The 20,105-nt window shown below is 49.9% G+C and overlaps 1 protein-coding gene across 4 annotated transcripts in view; it reads left to right on the top strand.

The window, feature by feature from the left end:
* The window catches only part of LOC111845907 (zinc finger protein 521-like), a 79,229-nt gene extending 59,167 nt beyond the window's left edge, over positions 1-20,062 (top strand). For 3 of the 4 annotated variants that reach the window (XM_023815620.2, XM_023815617.2, XM_023815619.2), the window contains 3 exons: positions 4,922-5,053; positions 9,955-10,070; positions 19,580-19,927. In XM_023815620.2, coding sequence (XP_023671388.1) covers positions 4,922-5,053; positions 9,955-10,070; positions 19,580-19,609 — 278 coding nt within the window. In that variant the 3' untranslated portion in view covers positions 19,610-19,927. The other variant, XM_023815618.2, reaches the window with a different exon arrangement.
* The last annotated feature ends 43 nt before the right edge of the window (positions 20,063-20,105 follow it).

Below are 20,105 nucleotides of genomic sequence, written 5' to 3' on the forward strand. Positions count from 1 at the left end.
CAGCAGTCTATCAACATCACAGACATCGAGAGGGGAAAGCAGCCGCACATGCAGTGATAAGATAAATTGACCAAGAATTTGCCTTTAAAACATTCATTTTTAAACATATTCAAACCAGAATTGTTGTAACAACAGGCACAGCACTGTAATGCTAGCATGACAGCACAGACCGACGTAACTGCTTAACGCTACCATAACATAACATATAATACATTAAAACATAATAATATAACGATGATATAAAAAATGAACAATAAGTGTGAGATTTATACTTATACCTACCTGTGAATACACTGAAGTATTTCATCCATGTGTTTTCCTGCAGTTTTTCTACCAGAAATAAATTAAACCTCCACACTTTTACTCGCTTTCTTTTGCTACAGTTGCTTCTTTGCTACCAACGATGTTTGGAAATCCAGACCAATTAACGATATTCTCAGAAATGAAAGTGAACGGCTCACAAACATTTTGTCTGGGCCCCATCCAGTCATGTCAGTTTTCTCTTTGTAATTCGCTCTTATATAACGTTATTTCATGTTACTATGTGCAGTGTACCGAATATGACTGGTATGATAATAAAGCCGCACTTGAATTTACTTGCTTGCTTTAAAGTGCTCAGAGTACTCTATTACCATGAATGACAATGATTCAAGATCGCGACACGAGGCGATTGCACAATAAATTTCAGCCCTCCTATAAATCAGGCTTTAAGGGTACACTTCCTAGGAGACCATGAGCAAAAGCTTGTTCATTCAGTGGTCAAAGTTTTTCCACCAAATAACATGTGAAAAGAGCAGAAAAGGCAAATAAAGCAGGGAATTTTATTTTACTCAGCGGATAATTTCTGGTAGCCCATTGGGCAGGGTGTTATGTTTTGGTAGCCCGACAGGAAAACTTGATTGTCCCAGGACATCAGGCTAGCGATTTGGCGGTTTCCTGTTCTTATGGGATAAACTGGGAAGATTCAAATTAGGTCTCCTAACCCTTTTTGCTGGTTATGAGTCCGGCCGGGCTCATAATTAATTGCTTAGTTGAAATTTTAATTGAATGTGTTGCACTGTTCAGTTAATGTAACAGAACATGTTTCCCGAGGTCATGTTAACCTGAAAACCAGTATATCCGTCCAGTATATCCAGCATCTACTGACTGTGTAACTCGTTTATAAATGGGGTTGTTGTTTATATGTTATGTATTGAGGTACTACATATGAACAATGAACACAATTCATCTTAAGGGAAGGAATGTTTAGAAATATCTGCTCACAAGAAAAATGTATGGTAAAATGCTGAAATAGAGTGCAATTTTAAACCTTTATCATGTGAATACAGTTGGACCCAGTAGAATTAAAAATGGTCATATTCACATGTCATTTCAGAAGCTTGGTAAAATTTATATTTTATATTATATTTGAACCTCTGATTGGAGGAAAAATATCTTATTCTTTAAGGAGAAAAGTCTTAATATCGTATGTTTATTTTGGTTCTAGAAAATGGCTGCTTTTTTAAATTGCCTTGGAAAGATTAATGTGGAACAATTGCCTTGCAACAATTGTCACATATAGCTCCACCCATCATGATATTTGGCTCCACCCACCCTATGATGTCATTAATATTATTACTGCATCATGTGCCTGTTAGTGAATCAGAGGGAGGCAAATTATATTATCACCCTTGGAATCTGACAACTGAAATGAGTGCCTGGAGTATCTGGTCCATTTGTGTGGTTTCGGTGACAGTGGTTCTGGTGGGTTGGGCCTGTGCCTGTGTCTTTCCCACTTGTAGCATCGTGAGTGGTTTCTTCACAGAGCCCCCCGGGTCTCAGCGGGTTCCGTGTCCAAGTCCATGGAGCGGATCTTGGAATCTGGGACAGTGCCGCATACCAAGCGGTGTCCTTCGGCTGTCCGTACCACGGGATTATGAAGCGTGACAGTGCCACTGTTGACCCCCCTGGGATCTGGGGCTTTCTGTCCTGGCGTCCTGTGGTGGACTGGCGAACTTTCACAAAGCTCGAGGTCACCATTTCCTTCCCTGCTTGTGCTCTCGGCCAGTATCTTTTTTTTTTCTTGCTGGTCATTTGAGGTTGCTGGTGCTGTCGTTCCACAGAGGGCTGGTTCTTGTTCGGTCGACCATTATATACATTTCTTTCACTGTGTGCAGTTGTTAGCGTTTGTGGTATGGTTTATGGTGACTGATTTGTGGTGTTAATGTCCATAGTGTCTGCTGTTTGCCAGCCAAACCTTAAGATGTGTCACACAGTCCTGATGTTTTTCCCCCTCTGGGTCTGGGGTTTAGAAGAACAGCTCGGTCCAGAGTACAGGATATGTGTAATTCCATATCCTCACAGGAACTGGATCAAGACTGCGAGGAACGTGATATGTCTGGAACTCCACAGTGTGACTGGGAACGGGTGTGATGTTCACGTATTTTAAGTGTGTATAAATATGGAAATTTTTAAAAAGTCTATGTATCTCTGCCTTGAAGCTGTAGTTATTCCTGTTTTCAGGAACCCTGTGCATTTCTAGGTTTGGGAACCATGACCGCATCCTGCTGTAGCACAGGACCTCCATCTGCTGTCAATCATCTCCTCAGCCAATGAGAGCGTCGCTCAAATATCACCTTGCTTTCTAAACGTGACCAAACATTAACCTAAGCTGATCTTAATTAAAAGAAAAGGGATGAAGACCTTTTTTGATGAGTATCAGTGCTGTGCTAGTGACTCAGGAAGTGTAAACAGCTCCAATTCGCTACATATTTCCTCCTCATAGTCGGCTGGCCGAAGGTCACCTTAGAGTACCGAAAACCCTGCCTGTGTCTTACTCTTGTAGATGAATAAGACATATATCCATTTTGCCCCTCTGGTAGCAGACCGCTGTGGATGCTTGTTGTTTGTGCGATTCCATACAAAGGGGCATTTTTGCTCTTATTTTATTATTAATTTGCTCAGCGGACTTTCTTGCTTGGAACTAAAGATGAAGCCTGCCGGAGGCATCGCAGTCAAAGCACTCTGTAGTTGTGCAGATATCTCACCGCATGGCAGAAGTCGGCAATTAAGGGAGAATCATCGCCTTCTTGACCCCCTGTGACCTTGGCCTTCATGACCCTCCTCACTAACCCCACCCTATGGCCAAGCCTCTCTGAAGCTTCCGTGTCAGCCCTGGTCCCCTGACCCGAAAGGTGGTGAGGATCTGCCTTCCCGTAGAGCCCATTGTGGCCTTCTGAAGGGTCGGTCATACAGATCATTCCGGTAACTGACGGTGTTTATTTGTGATGATGGAGCTAGATTCTTTACTGCGGGGCAAACTTACCAAAATAACCATCTACGAATTTGATGCAACAGGGAGATAACTTGTGTACGTGAATGTACAGGTGTCTGTGAGTCTTTCATGATACTTAAAGCTAAAATTTGCACAATTTTTTTGATAAAACCCAAGATTTATTTCCTCTGAATGCCTGTTAGGTTTGACTTTCGTTTGTGACATGGCATCGTGGGGAATTTCCTTACACTCAGGTGTGAGACAATGACACTCATGGGCGCTTATTAAGCTGGAGTGACCAATGGCTTTGTGATCTCGGCATTCCTGCTTAAGAGGATCCGTGTGGATAACAATGCATGAGGAAGTCCAATTAAAGCAGTGCCATCCAACACAAGTTTGAGGGCTTTTTATGGTATTTTCTACTCATTTCTCATGGTTTCTGGCTGCAGATGTTACTTCTGATTGCCTATGGTTCCTACCACAGACTCTACACTCCTCTCTTCTGGTGCCCCATCCTCTTCCTACCCCAGACTCTACACTCCTGTCTTCTCGTGCCCCATCCTCTTCCTACCCCAGACTCTACACTCCTGTCTTCTCGTGCCCCATCCTCTTCCTACCCCAGACTCTACACTCCTCTCTTCTCGTGCCCCATCCTCTTCCTACCCCAGACTCTACACTCCTGTCTTCTCGTGCCCCATCCTCTTCCTACCCCAGACTCTACACTCCTGTCTTCTCGTGCCCCATCCTCTTCCTACCCCAGACTCTACACTCCTGTCTTCTCGTGCCCCATCCTCTTCCTACCTCAGACTCTTCACTCCTCTCTTCTGGTGCCCCAGACTCTACACTCCTGTCTTCTCGTGCCCCATCCTCTTCCTACCCCAGACTCTACACTCCTGTCTTCTCGTGCCCCATCCTCTTCCTACCCCAGACTCTACACTCCTCTCTTCTTTTACCCCGTTCTCTTCCTACATCAGACTCTTCACTCCTCTCTTCTCATGCCCCGTTCTCTTCCTACATCAGACTCTTCACTCCTCTCTTCTCATGCCCCATCCTCTTCCTACCCCAGACTCTGCACTCCTCTCTTCTCATGCCCCGTTCTCTTCCTACATCAGACTCTTCACTCCTCTCTTCTCATGCCCCATCCTCTTCCTACCCCAGACTCTGCACTCCTCTCTTCTCATGCCCCGTTCTCTTCCTACATCAGACTCTTCACTCCTCTCTTCTCATGCCCCATCCTCTTCCTACCCCAGACTCTACACTCCTCTCTTCTTTTACCCCGTTCTCTTCCTACATCAGACTCTTCACTCCTCTCTTCTCATGCCCCGTTCTCTTCCTACATCAGACTCTTCACTCCTCTCTTCTCATGCCCCATCCTCTTCCTACCCCAGACTCTGCACTCCTCTCTTCTTTTACCCCGTTCTCTTCCTACATCAGACTCTTCACTCCTCTCTTCTCATGCCCCATCCTCTTCCTACCCCAGACTCTGCACTCCATCCTGAAAATGCTAGTACGGAGGGTACCAGTTGTAGAAGGTAACATGCCAATCAGTAGTCCCTGGAAACATGCCTGGAGTCAGGAAGTCTAGTGAAATCTGGCCTGAATCTTGCCCTCGGCTGCTTTCTGTCCGAACAGCACTGAGATCCCTGTTTGTTTCTTCACCCACTTTAGAGGAAGGACTGAACCACGAGTGCAAGCTGTGCAGCCAGTCGTTCGACTCACCCGCCAAACTGCAGTGTCACCTGATCGAGCACAGCTTTGAGGGCATGGGTGGCACTTTCAAGTGTCCCGTCTGCTTCACAGGTACGTGTCTGCTTTTGGGGAGGTGGGGCTGGTGGTGTGGTCTGGTTCTGGGAGCGGGGTTTGGAACTGGGTGGGGGGGTGTTTGCTGTATGATTATTTCCTTCTAAATGCTCTGGAATGGAAGAGACCTTGAAATGGACTGCAGATGCATAAGCCAATTTATAGCCTTTTTTATTAACATAAATTTTTTTATCCAAAGCTTTTTTTTTTTTTAGGACTCAACAATTGACAAAGTGTCTTTAGGATGGTGCTCCCACTGTAATTAAAGCCTGTCAGGGTTCTCGCACTAAAGCATCTCCATTAGCGGGTGTCTTCAAAAAACATTTTAATAATAGCTAAGAGTACAAAAGTCTTAGCTCCTTTGCTGGGTGTGGCTTTATGGGTCGTGTGCAAGGACCCGTGACACCTTCCACTGGATTAGTGCATGTCTAAGGCCTATAGACAACCATGTCGTCACCTGCCCTGTGGGAAGAACCGACAAACTTGACATAGAAATTATAGGTGGTTATAGGCATAGAAATGTGACATAGATATTCAAAGATTTAGTCTTGCTTAGAAATGGCTGCTAAGCAAATAGATTATGGAAACATCTGTGGCGGGCTACTGAGGCTGTTCTACAATCAGAGGATTATGTAGCTTCACGAGCAGGACACAGGTACATGCAATTACTGTTGTCTGGAGTGGATAATTATTTCAAAACGAGGGTAAAAGGGGCAGGGCATCCGATGACATACCGTCTGAGCTTTCTGCTGCGCGCGGGCTTCTGAAATTGCCTCCAAATCAGAAATAAATTAACGTAATCAGCAGAGAAAGATGTGTTAATTGTCAATGTCAGCCCAGGTAATGTTTCCTCTTGCCGCGTGTCTCGGCGGCGGGAGAGGACCCCCTCCGGTGAGAATCGCTTTCCGCCGTCGGGGTCAGCGGGGTTAATTGTCTGTGTAATGAAATCTGTGAAGTCGTCAGCTAGTTCCGCACACTTTCTGAGCAGGGTTAAAATGGCAGGCGCTGGAAATCGGTGTGATTTTCTTTTCTTTTTTTTTCGCTTCCTTGGTTTAGGGCTGCGTTCCAGCCGTCTACCTTGGCAGAAGTTAGGGATGGAATCACACGGAAGAGTCTTAGGAACCGGTTTCCGTGAACTGGGTCTGGAGTCACACTGGGTTTCGTTCACACTTGGCCGCCACCACTGTTGCTGGGTTAATGTATTTGTGTTTTTTCACACATTGAAATGCTTTAAACTTTGTGTTAGACAGATTTGGACGTGGTGCCCCTCAAAGTAGTAAAAACGCACAGTAGAACACGCCTCAGTGCCTCCAGAGTGTTAACACGAAGTTACGTGCTACATGTATCACCAGACACCATGTGACCTCACTTTCACCCTTGATCATGTGACCATTTACTTTCTCTGGGGAATTTCCACTTTAATAGCAACGCAGATGCCAGCGACACCCAGATCGTAATGCTTTGCCCTGTTAGTTATAAAGCCACGCAGTTCCTGTTCTGTAAAGGTCTGCTACACTGGAGGAAGTGATGTTGTAGTTCACAAAGAGACCTGCAGTGAATCTGCGGGCATGAATTTAATGTAACACTTAAAATCTGGCGATATCGCTGATTGTTATATAGCATTTGCCAGAGAATCATTTCCATCGGTATAGACTTAGCGTCTTGTAATAAAATAAATATGTCGTTTCTATCAGCAGACTGTAATCAGTCAAAAATATTACACCCGTGTGTCCCGTTCTGCCCCCCGGTGTTTGGGCCCTGCCACATCCATCTGGTCACCTGAGCGGAGCAGCTGCAGGTGCTCTGAGCACGCTTGCAGGGGGCGCCGGGGGAGGGGCCAGCTCTCAGGAGCTCCGGGGTGGGGGGTTGCCAAGCCAGCAACAGGAAGGTGGGGGCCCACTCACCCACTCACACATTGCCGTCTTTGGAGGGTCCCGCCGCCACAGTAACGTATAACGAAAAGAGGTTTGTGCCGGCCTGACGAGCTAAAACGGGATTACGGACTGCCCAAGGGTCTGGGGCCGCGGTGTTCCTAGGAAGGAGGTCGGAATCTGCGGTGTGAAGAAATGCTGTGCGATGGGGAATAAACAGGCCTCATACCTCACTGATCAGCTGAAGTTCACCGCTCTGCCCCCCCATTAATGGTACAGTCCCAGGGGTCACCTTTTTAAAAAAAAAAAAATATCTAGGATGAAGAGATGAAGACCTCAGCAGCCCCTTTCTCTTCTGCTGCTTCCCCCACTCCCCCTTTCTTAGTGGTACAGGCCGAAGGCCTTGCAGGATTCAGAGCGTGTTCGGTTTTATCTACCCTGGGGGGAGAGGACACACCGGCGTGTTACAGCCCTCTGCACTGGGGAGCAGGCCGCCCCTGCTCTCTAATGCAGGGCATGGTGCACACCGGCGTGTTCCAGCCCTCTGCACTGGGGAGCAGGCCGCCCCTGCTCTCTAATGCAGCGCATGGTGCACACCGGCGTGTTCCAGCCCTCTGCACTGGGGAGCAGGCCGCCCCTGCTCTCTAATGCAGTGCATGGTGCACACCGGCGTGTTCCAGCCCTCTGCACTGGGGAGCAGGCCGCCCCTGCTCTCTAATGCAGTGCATGGTGCACACCGGTGTGTTACAGCTCTCTGCACTGGGGAGCAGGCCGCCCCTGCTCTCTAATGCAGCGCATGGTGCACACCGGTGTGTTGCGAGCAGCTCTGAGAGCGCAGGCATCATGCGTCCAGCTGCGGCCGCAGCCTGACAGCGGGTCACCGGTGACTTCATGGACCGCAATTTATTTTCCTGGCAGTGCCTGACAAGTGCAGCGTTCCTTTAATGATAAATCCAAAGCTCCCCTCTCCCTCTCTCTCTCTCCCCCTCTCGCTCCGCTCCTTACCTCCCTCCCTCTCCCCCCGCTCTTTTCTCAGGCGCTGGCTCCCATTTGGCGTTTGGCCGCTGTTAGCCATTCCTCAGACCACTGCTTGCCAAAGCAGCTTAATGTTCAAAGTGTGGCTCATTTTTTTTGGGGGGGGGGGCGGGGGGGCATTTTTTCCCCTGGTTGGATCCGACAGACGTACCTCCCCCAGCCCCCCCCCCTCACCTACATCGATCAGGCTGGGTTTGTAAACCCCCACCACCCGCCACACCCTTAGACTTGGCCAGCTCGTATCAAGAGCACAGAATCCAGGAGTGCTCCATGGGGGGTGTTTTACTGGGACAGACTGACCTCTGGGAAAGAGAGGGAGAGATGGAAGAACAGACACCCAAGGGCTCTGTGTGGTGGTGGTGATGGGGGGGGGTTACTGAGAGACTTTAAATGAGTCACATGTGGGGTGTCTGGCTCTGGGTCATTAAAACGGCCATTTCATGAGTATCAAACACATAGGACGGCAACAGGAATAACTTAAATGTGGGTTTGTTGTATGTTGAACACAATATTTATTATCACTGTATCCTGTTTTTTCCTCTGAATAATTATAATTACTACCCAACTGCTTTATTACACAACCTACTCATAAATCCGACATTGTTATTAGCGGTCAGACAGCAAAGCGGTAGTGACTGGCTGATTGGATTGTTGCTGTATGAACTACAGATATTAGGGATGCAAGTAATATTCTGGTAACGAGAGGCCAGAATAGCTGTGGTTTCATCAGTGACTTATTGTGAGGCTAGCGCTCTGCTGAGAGGGTGCTGCGGGGTGGCGTGTGAACGGTCCTGCTGTTAGTGGGAAGGATGCTTTTGATCCTCTGGTGGTAGATGTACACAATCCAAGGAGAGCTGACCCTGCCCTATTGATATGGACGGCAGTGGAGGTTCTACAGTCATGTTTCGCCGTGTAGACTAATCCTGTAGACTGCAATGCCACTCTGTTTTTTTTTTGTCTCCCTTTGTTTCAAAAGGTCGTCATTCAGCCGACTCCTATCGGGCGGCCTTGCTGCCAAGCCTGACTCTGCCTGTGGCATTTATACAGCTTAATTATTAATACGCACTCTCTCAGGTGAACTCTGGCAGTCTGCGGGCCTTGTTTTGTAGTCATTAAAATTTGAGCTTGTTTATATTATTGAAGCCACTTGCACCCTCCCTGAGTTGAAGGCGCCCGCAGAGGTTCCCGCTTTTCGTTCCTGCCTCGTTTTTTTTTTCCGAACGTAGCGTGGCATTGGTGTGGCACTGAGGATATGGGCCAATGATGAATTCAAGGTGCAAAATACCGACGTCTCCCGAAAAGCCCCAAGCGCGCAGAGGTTCGAGGGCTTCCTGCAGGAGGGCCGTGCCATGCGGGGGTTTACAGGATCGGGATAATGAACCAAAGGTTCCCTCCGAGAGACAGCATGGGTTTCATCGGGTTTTATTTCAGTGTGGAATGTTGCTTAATCAAGCCTGTGTGTGTTCTGTGTTTTTCACCCTGTCAGCCAGTCGTATTTATGTTCGCTGTCGTCGTCTTTCTCTTGGTCGGCGTAGATTAATTGCAAGTCCACATGAATATTCATGCAGCCTAAACACATAAAGGGACAAAACTTCAGACTAATCTGAGGCCAAGGTTGCTGTTCCCCTCGTGCGACTATCTTTCTCTCACCTTTTGCATTTTACTAGCTGCTCTGCTAAATGATCGCATTAATTCACAGTCAAAGACTAATGGCATACATCTGACGTTATGATTCTGTGGCATGTGTATGTATGTGTATCATTTCCTGATGTGCGCTCTATACGCTGCCATGATTGGCGTCCTGTGAAGGAAATCCACGCGGAAAGTCTGATTCGGTGTTCAGCTCAGATTGCCGACTCCACCATCCACCAGCAGATTGCCGGTTGGCGCGTGGCACCTTCCTGACCGCGGAGCTCGCTGAGTAATTTCGGAGCCCTGAGCGAATCCCGCAAGTTAGCCGGATGGGCTCCCTAACATGCTTCTTCTCCTTCACAGTCTTTGTCCAGGCCAGCAAGCTGCAGCAGCACATCTTCTCGGCCCATGGGCAGGAGGACAAGATCTACGACTGCTCCCATTGCCCCCAGAAGTTCTTCTTCCAGACAGAGCTACAGGTATGTACATTTTTTTATTTATTTTTTTTTTGCTTTGGGGATTTGGGGGCCTGTCGTTTTTTAGGAGGCATCTGGGTACTCATCCTGGAATGGTGGGAGTAAGGTAATGAGTCATATGTTTATCTTTCAAAAATAGCTTGCAGAGTCTACCAGTAGTTCGCACCTCTTCCAGCACGTCCAAACCCTCGACCGTTAACTGGTACCAGAATGGGTGGCCCGACTCCCACGTCGTCACAGACATTTCATAGCAAACGGTGACCAAAATTATGACCAGAATGATCTGACAGGGAGATCAAATGCCTCCTGTGAAGAGGGGAACCTTTATCTTTCCTCCCCTATCGAAGGGAAGCGTAACTTCTGGGGCCTGTTTGGCAGAGCAAACCCTGCAAAAGGTAACATCACTTCCAGTGATGCATGACTGTACCTGTAACCTGCTCGGCGTGAGAGGCGCGGTGCCACAGTCTCCCCGATCCTCACTCCAGGCAGCCTGTAGGGAGCGCTGGAAAAGCAGCACAGCCGCGACAGCCGGTGCTCCGCGACGCCCAGCGTTTTCACCTCGGAGGGGGCGCTGGTGGTGGGGGGGGGCAGGGAGGGAGATAAATCTGGGAATATGTGATGACAGTCACCTCAGGAGCTACTGGTTCATTAGAATAATTCATAAATGCGAACGGCCGGCCTCGGGATCTGCTGGAGGATACGGTGACACATGCACGCGGAGGACGGCGGTAAGACGCCGAGATTAACGGCATTAATCACCGGCGGCTGACAGGAGGAGCCCCTTGCCGTAATTATGCTCCTTTCAAAGCAGGAATCAGTCTCTAGGCGCCAGAACGTGAGGCTGAGTCGCACTGTCAACATGCACGCACACGGGCACGTGCACACATGGGCGTGCACAGGCACACGGGCACGTGCACACATGGGCGTGCACAGGCACACGGGCACGTGCACACATGGGCGTGCACAGGCACACGGGCACGTGCACACATGGGCGTGCACAGGCACACGGATACAAATGCCAGCGGTTCAGGCATTAAGCCCTTCTGGCAGCCAAGGTTATTACACAATTGGTGAAGAAGATGCCCTCATCTTTGGCATGTTTACACATTTCTATTGATTGATTTGTGACCCCCCCCCCACTGGATTTTAAGCCTAAATGTACATGACTGTGTCTGTGTGTCAGCTCTGGTTAATATTGAATGGTTATGCTTGATGAATTTTTAAATTGCACTTGCATAATATCGCACGTGTATTTTACAAACCAGCATTGTGCGTCCAGGTGTCATCTTTTATTTTAATGTCCTAAGTTCTGATTGGTTCCCATTTCTTTTGTCCTTTTCTTCGCATCTGACATTTTCTGACACAACACCCTGTGTGCGAGATAGAAGTGGATCACTGGTGCCAGTGCTACTCCCCCTTGCTGCCCTGTTTGCTGTTTGGCTTTTTTATGAGGGGGGGGGTGGTGGCTTGGCCTCCTTGAAGTAACTTGCCAAGCCTAGTGGAAGAAAAACCAGCAGCATATTTTATTAATTTGCCTCCGAGGTTGTGGATCCGGAAGCTGGGCAAGGCCCGCGACAGGAGATGCTGTCTAATCAACCCACCGAGGACCCCACCTCCCGCCCCCGGCCCTCAGCCATGCTGATCAGTCTCAGGCCTCTTCCCCGTGTCACTTGATAGAGGGGGCCTGGATATCTCTCCACTCACACCCCTGTTAGATGCCCCCCCCCCCCCCAGATTTACCCAGTGCGTTTCGACAGGTAGTGGTGTGGATATTTCATGAGAAGCTGTCAGGAAAGGGCACTTAATATTTCAGCAGCTGGTCCGTGTTTGGGATACGATGCACACAAACCCTCCTCCTGAACTTCCAGAGGTGTTGGGGGCTCAAATTTTCCCTTCCAGTCTCCGCCCCCCCCCCCCCCCCCCACCGCTCCTTTCCTCTGAGTGTTACTACATTTATATGAGTCTAAATGCTCTCATCTCTCAGACGTTGTTTTTTTGGGGCTGGGTGAGTGTGGCGTGCTGCTATTCACTGGAGACTGCTTTGCTGTTAAAAAGAATAATAACAAATTAGTTCATTCCTGAGAAGCTATTTATCATAGATAAGTGGGTTTTTCAGTCTGACTTGTTAAAATAATTCAAAACTGATGTTTTACGCTAGAATTTCGTCTCCCATGTGACACTGTTCCTTAGACTTGTACATCGTCTGGACCAGATGATGTGTCTAAACCCCGTTTGTTTCAGTTTAACAGCATCAGACAGTGAACTCCCCAAATCACAAAGGAGGAGTGGTCCCACCTAAAAGAGACTTGCTTTGTTTATGTGAGGACCGCCCTGGACTGTCTCGACGACCCAGAAGGGTTTGCTAACTCCGAATTGAACGTTAGAGTACAGCCGAGAGGATACTTTGAATGATAGTTCATTTACAATAATGCCAGGACGTAAACATTCCCTCCATACTCTTTAAAGGGACCCAGACAGGATGACGGAGCGATTGAGATAAATACGGATGCCAGCCTGGAGTGACGTCCCCAGCTTCAGAAGGAGCTAGACGGCATGACAGGGCTGGGACTCGGGGACGCCTTTGTTTGGGAATCTGCTCCGCTTTGTCTCTCAAGGACTGGATCTGAAAGGCGCTGTGATACCTGCAGGGAAATCTAGCAACAGGCTTCTGAGAATACTTCCCCTTTAAGTCGCCGCCCAGCACCGTCTCTGTCTGCCCCCTGGAGGTGGAGAGCAGTCAAAACATTTCTTTAATGGGTTTTTTCCCCCGTACCGTGGATCCATATTATCTTTGTTATTATAAAGAGGTATTCCATCAGCAGTGATGAGATTAACAAAAGAAAACCAAGCAGATTAATCTGTTTGCGGTTCGCAGGTGTGATACAGGTGCAGGTCGGGACTGTTTTTATTCAATCATCAAACAGGATTTTGAGGTTTTGTGGAGCTGCGGAACCCGATGAAGTGCAGCTGCCAGGACCCCAGTCCGTTAACATCCCAGCCCCGTCTGAAATCCCTCCGGAATCCTAGTGCCTTAATCCCAGCATCCCCCCCATAAGGTAGCTCACTGGGAACATGATTGATTGTGTGTTTTGTTTTGGTCTTTGTCTGGAGCTCGGGACGTCGGCTAATGACGTCAGCCCATAATTGAGCAGGTGGTTTTTTTCGGGTGGTAATTTCCTCATTTCCTACTCCATCAGTCTCCCTTAATGAGCCCTCTGATAACACGGGAGAAGTTGATTTCGTGGCGCCGAACAGCGGGACCGCCGCCACGCCAGTTATATGTTTGCGGGCCTACCTTCGCTCGTCTGCTTAGGCAAGGTAATGAGTCTCATTTAGAGGCACACAACAACCCTTGTTAATAGGGCGGTTGGAGGGATCGAGCCCGCTTGAAGAGAGTTGGTGGGTAAATCGAAGGCTGGGAGGGCTTGGGGGGGAGGGGTGGTGTGCGATGAGAGTGGTGCCTTTGAAGGGCTCCTGGGGGCCATCATGCCGGCTAAAGGGAAAGGCGGCCCACGTCTAGGAGTAGGCCTTGTGAAGCAGGGGCAGTGGGTAGGGCTGCGGCTGCCCAGTCTGCTGTGTCTCTGCGGGTGGCCCTCAAGGAAAGCCTGAGGATGTTACACGTACCGCGGCTTGTTGACATTGAAATAAATTAGGGCTGATGTTGAAGTTAAGGGTTATAAACCGGGCCCCTTTTTAACAAAAATCCCTGACAAGCTGTTTTGAACAGCAAGTTCCCTTTTAATATTGGTTTTCCTCATCAACACCCATTAGTAGCTGGTTCCACTTACTCTATAATGATTAATATTGTTTATGAAGCATGCACCCCCCCCCCCCCCCAATTCCGCACAATCTGGATGGTGTTTACTTCATAAATGTCCAATGGAAGCATGAGACAGGAATAGGATACTGTAGGATCCACCGAGTGCCTTTCCACGTGTCATTTTCTGATTAAACTTGTGCCTGTAGGCATGCATATAAAAGGTTTAACGAGAGAGAGGGAGGGAGGGAGGGAGGGAGAGAGGGAAGGAGATGGAGAGCAAGCGAGGTCATGCAGCAGGCTGGGGGCGGTCAATAACAGCACGTTCGGCGAGGCCTGGAAACTCAATCATCTCTCGCAGTGGCGGCCTTTGCGGCAGTGAAGGACGTGTGACCGGTCCGCGGGCATCGAGCGCTCTCACCGGGTGTCTGGCAGCGAGCGCGTTACAGGAATGTTGCCGAAACGCCCCGTTTCAGCTGCAGCACCCAAGGTCCTAAATCCCCCCGGCAACACCTCGATTCATACTCAAATGAGGGCCTCTAATGTTCTTAGTGAGGTACAGGGAGGGTGCAGAGAGAGAAACAATAAAGTAAATAACTGCAACTTAAAGCATTTTGCATTGGATCATCTGAAGGTTCAGGCCTTAGCCTGTGTTTTTTCTTTTAATAGATTTTAATACGCTATGAATCTTTCACGTGTCCTTCAGCACGTTTAGAAATCCTCGTATGTCTGGTCCGGTCCGTTTCCAGTCTGCGGATCCTCCTGCATTAGGAAAGGAAAACATGGTGAAAACAGTAACGCGGCCAAATTCCTTGGCTTGGCTCCGAACTCGATCCCAGCCTGTTGTTCCAGTCTCCCTCTGTGCGTCCAGGGCAGAGCGCCTGTAGGGAAATCCCCCACCCCATCCTCCCCCCGCTTTTACCTCCATGGGTCCCTGGAGGTCCCCACATCAAAGGCGATGGTCAGTTTCCAAGGAGACACAGCGAGCCGTGGTGAAACTGAGGCTGCGGCAGCTGGACCCCCGAGGCTTAGTAAGTGTTGACGATGCAGGATGCCAGCTGTGTTTTTTTTTTAATTTCCTTGAACTTAACTGGACAGCGGTTCCCCTGGCGATGTTTCGGATCAGGAAGGAATTACATCCCCCACCCCGTTCCCCCACTACCACCAGCGTCTCGGCCATAAACTTTAAACTGCTCTCGTTCAGATTGGCACGCTCATTTCAGAATTGCGTTTGGGTTTCTACTTAAAAACGGGACAGTACTTCAGTCCGAAGACACTCCTTTTATCCCCAGACGTTTGAAGATCCTTCATAAGATGTGCAGAAACTTGATCCCTATGCATTTTTTCTTGTCTTGGACAGTGGGTTGGAGGGGGGGGGGGCAGTTACACCACCCTCATTGGCTGCACGAAATGCTTCCCTGCGTTGCCTGCGACAGTCCCATACAAAAGCTTGATAGGGGGCGCCGTTTCTCAGAGGGTGGTTCACAGTGCGGAGCCCAGAGAGAGGCTCAGGTGGGGCGGATCTCTCCGAAAGCTCCTGAAGAGGTGGGCGGAACGATAAAAACTGTCCAGCCCTGGGAGACCCAGCCAGGACTGTGGGAAATCTCCCGCCATGACAGGAGGCAGAGCAGCAGGCGGGGGGGGGGGGGGGGGGGGGGGGTGTGATACGTCCTACTGCTGGCACCGGGCAGCCGGCGACGGCCTTGACAAGGTGCGGTAGGACACGTGTCTGTCGTTTGTCATCAGAAATCCGTCAAGCTCCCTCCTCCTCGGCATTGTGCCCCGACACCTTAATTAAAATCCTGACTGATGACTCCGAACGAGCCGCCTCCCCCCCCCCCCCCCCCCGCCCCCAAGTCTCTATGGCCCACGTTTATGCACACAGAATTCAAAGCAGCCCCTGGTGAATGCTAACGAATAGACTCCTCCCTGCCATGCCCCCACCCCCCTAAAATAAAAGAGTGGATGGAGAAACTGACACGAGGGGGAAGAGGGAGGTGGCAAGGAGGACAAGATTCGGGGGATGGAGGAATGAGTCTCATCTAGGTCCTGTACTGTGACTTTACTGTACTGTGACTTTACTGTACTGTGAGCTTTGGTTAATATAAAAGTTTTTTTGTTTTTTCGCCAAAATATGAAGCAAATTTTTTTTGTCTCAATATAAAACCCCCCCAACTGACTATTCAGTGTAGTTTGTTTTATTGCCTGTGTAACTGACCGGCATGTTATCGCTAAATTTATTGTACAGTGAGTTTTTTTTTAGGTAACGGGAGATTCAGGGGGAGGCCCGGGGTCGCGCCAAGGTCGCCTGCCTCAGGAGGGGGGGCGTCCCTGCTTGTGAGTCTTGGCGGGTCCGGACGGTGGCTTGTGGAGATGAGTCATGTCCGTCCTGGGGAGGGGCAGGCCGGTGCCAAGCCAGCATCCCGCGGCGTGGAAAACAGCTGCAAGCTGACCTCAGTGCTCATGCCAGCCTCCAGTCCGGCCGGTGGGTGGGCGGGAAGGGCGGTCGGGGTAAGGACAGCAGGTCTGTAACCTGTCTGCCTTGTCTTGTACCTCTGGAAGTGCTCATCTCCCTCTTTATGCACTCGTTCATGCTTTGAGCACCATTCTCACCTGTATGTATGTATGAACCAGTCTGGAAATCCAGGAAATGACTGGATATGTTTTTGTGTAAACAATCCATCCATCCCGTGAGAAATTCAGTCCCTCTGGTCAGCGGCTCTGCTTCCTTCCATAGCGTCCAGCCCCCGCCCCGAACTTCTGGGACCGCCCCCATCCGGCCGCCGCCCCGGTCTCAGCGGAGGGGCTGGCCACAGATCACAAGCGGGACGCTATTCCCCGCGCGCCACTTCCAGCTGGCCCGGGACCCGGAGTGATGCAAGCGCGCGGCATGGGTCCCGGAGAGCCGCGGCCCTCGCGCGTTACCTCCCCGCCGGGAGGCCGGAACGCCGCCCAAGCAGTGTCGCTAAATCCCCCCCCCCCCCCCACTCGCCGGCTCGGAGACGCATTAACGAGTCGCACCTGTTTTCATCGGCGTGGCTTCCGCAGGGTTCCCCGGGGGGGTGGTAGATGGCCGGGAGGGGGGGGGGGGTTGGGTTGAGGGGGGTGGATGCTGCAATATGATGTAATCAGATGAAAGCAAAGGCAACAGCCGGGCTGGTCTGACATGGGGAGGTGGGCGGCTGGCCAGTCCGCGGACGGGCTGAGAGAGACCCGCGACATGGCGGCCCGCGGACATCAGCGTGCTCACCTGTAAGGCCTGTTAAGGGGCGCCGCCGGGGAGCCACGCCTGCTTCCTCAGCCCCTATAAGTGGCCCCCACCATCCAGGAAAAAGTCTTTCATCACTCATTCCGGTGCTTTACGTGCGAGTACATAGGGTGGATATCGGTCAACTGGGACGATTTTTAAAATGTAACTTTCTCACTTTAGAATTGTCATCCTAATTACAAATATTAAAAATTAAAGTTATTGAAAGCTCAAGAAATCCACTTAATACACCGCAGAGACATAAAGGTGTCAAACATTTGTGCCGCAGCTTATCCTTTGTTTTACATATAATCAATATTCACCCTACTTGTAATTACATGTTATTGAATAAATAAACGAGGGTTTGTAAATGTAAATAAGGTATCGGTTTAATAAAAGCGTATAGCGGGGCTGCTCGTCTGAATGTTGGACGGATTCAGTGAGCGGCTGTAAGCAAAGCAGCGCGACCTGACCTGGCCTCAAGGTGGCGCCTGGGAGGTGATGTCGGGTTGGGGGGTGGCTCCGCATGTTGGCAGACAGATGTGAGGCTATAGGTGCGAGGACACGGCAGCGGGAGAGGAAACTCGGTGGCACAGATGTCGCCGGTCGGCGCAGTTACGTCGGCCGGGCCACCCGCTCCGCCTCGAGGGCCTTTTAGCGCTGTCCTTGAAAAGCTGTCCCCGCTGAGAAGCTTCCAGAAGGGGTGGAGGGCAGGCCGTGTCCGCCGGCTCCCACGGGGGCTTATCTTCCGCTCTAATAGCTGTAACCAGCCCGTATTATATCCATGGAGCCACATCCCCAGGGGGGTGACAGCGCTCTGCCATTTGAAGTCACCTTCTGCACTGCAGTCCGGGAGCCAAAATGGCCGCCCCGTTTGTTAATAAGGCTCCGGCTTCTGTCCCGCGGCTCTGCCCGGCCAGGGTGCCAGAATCGGCCATGCCGGAGGGGGTTTTGGGGACGGAGACGTGTCACTGCCGCCTGTCAGAAAGGAGCCCGAGGCTGAAAGGGAGCCCGGTGAGGTGGGGGGAGGGGATGGCCAGTGGAGGGCGGCCCCAAGGGTGACCCGAGTGGGCAGGCCCCCACTATGTGCCGATTGGGGACACACACACACACACACACCCACTCGCACATGTAGGGTAAACATATCCTTATGGGGACCACTGATTCATTTCAATGGGAAAAAGCTAACGCTAACTATGACAACCTTAACCCCTACCCTGCCCTAACCATAACCATAAGTAACCTAACAAAATACAAGAGTTTTTGCATTTTTAGTTTTTTCATAGCAGTCACCGATTTTTATAAAATAGAGTTTTCCCTTATGGGGACCAGGAAACCGGTTCCCATAAGGGGAAAAAAACGGATATTTATCACGTTATGGGGACATTATGTCCCCATAAGGATAGGTAAACCCGCTCGCGCACACACACACACACACACACACACACATGTTATGTTTATGTGGCTGGGTCTTCACAGTGACCAAAAAGAACAGGAATCTGCTGTTGTACTTTCCTTAGAGTTCCTTAGAAAGCTAAATGTCTATAACTAGAAAAGGTCTCAAATTAATGTGTTTTATGTTGCATGTTATATTTAGATCTTCAGCTAAAAGGCTCCACTATAATAAATAGTTATATTAATTATATTCACAACAATAATAACATGCCCTATACCCTTGGCAGGACAGGAGGTGTGAAAATGGATGCATGGCCATCTCGGTGTGTTACTGGGCCCCCGTTTGTGCAGACAGGGCTCTGCTCTGCGTCTCCTGACCCCTGGCCCTCTGGGGGAGGAGGGTGGCGAAGGGGGTGTTTGATAACGCCCCTGACAGGTGCCTGACATCTGCCCTGGTTAAATCCCCCAGAGGGCGCCTTCGGCCCAGCGGGGCACCTGGGTTACAGAGCTGCCGGGATTAGCCAGCAGCCGCGAGAAATGACCTGGATTCGGACCCCCGGGACACCAGGCTGCCGTTCACACCTCGCTGTCAAGGGCTGAGCCCAGCCGGGCGGCGTGTGTGTGTGTGTGTGAGTGTGTGTGTGTGTGTTGCTAATGAACTCCGCCCCTGTTGACCTGATCTTCAGCTCCATGCTGCATGCGTGACATTTTTCCTGTTTGTCTCTCCTCTCTCCACCGTCCATTTCTTCTCACCAGTCTTCCCGTGAGCGAACTGGAGAAACACAAACTACAGGAATTAGGCTAGAAATGACATCACTGATGGTCTGACCTTACGTCTGCATTTGCCGGGTCCCCAGTCCATTGCCGTTACTAGACCATTCACTTGACCAATGTGTTCAGGTCCTTTGATTTTAAATAAACTCCTGATTGCTTACCACATGATAACAAACATAGCTATTTTGATTGGGGAAGGCTGCTTCCACTAACCCTCCTGACACCCCCCACCCCATATCACCAAACGGGGCGGGGGCATCCACCTTAAACCTCATCACGGTTGCATGTGACCCCTCCTTCGAAATTAACAGTCATTGTCCTTGTTTTGTGTCCACGCAGAACCACACATCGAGTCAGCATAGCAGCTGACAGGACGAATGGGCTGGCAGACGGAGTGCGGTGAGGAAGAGACGGAAAAGGAAGGAATAAAAGGAGGGGGAAAAAAATGGTCCTACTATGAGATCGTCATTTCTTATTTCTTGAGAAGAATTTCTTGCAGTTGTGGGCAAACTGTGTAAAAACTATGGCTAAAAAAAATAAACAATGGTATGCAGAGCAAAATACGCAAAAAAAAAAAAAAAAAAAGTCAGAATTTCAATGAACAAGCTGACGTGATGTAAATACAGTACTTTTATTATTTTATAAAGCCGTGGACGTGTTTTACATTCCCCCCCCCCCCCCAACCTGGATCCAGGAAAAGCCAGGGGTGGGTTTACCCCTCAGAGAGATGGAGGAGATCTCCTGGCTTTGCTGTTTCTTCGTCAGCGCTTGCCGGAAGATTGTAGGATCATCAGTGACCCATCTCTCCCCCCCCCCCCCCCCAATCCACCCACCACCTGTATTGCCCTCCATGCATCAGTCCCAT

The sequence above is a fragment of the Paramormyrops kingsleyae genome, chromosome 4 (genome assembly GCF_048594095.1).
Source record: "Paramormyrops kingsleyae isolate MSU_618 chromosome 4, PKINGS_0.4, whole genome shotgun sequence".
Taxonomy (NCBI): domain Eukaryota; kingdom Metazoa; phylum Chordata; class Actinopteri; order Osteoglossiformes; family Mormyridae; genus Paramormyrops; species Paramormyrops kingsleyae.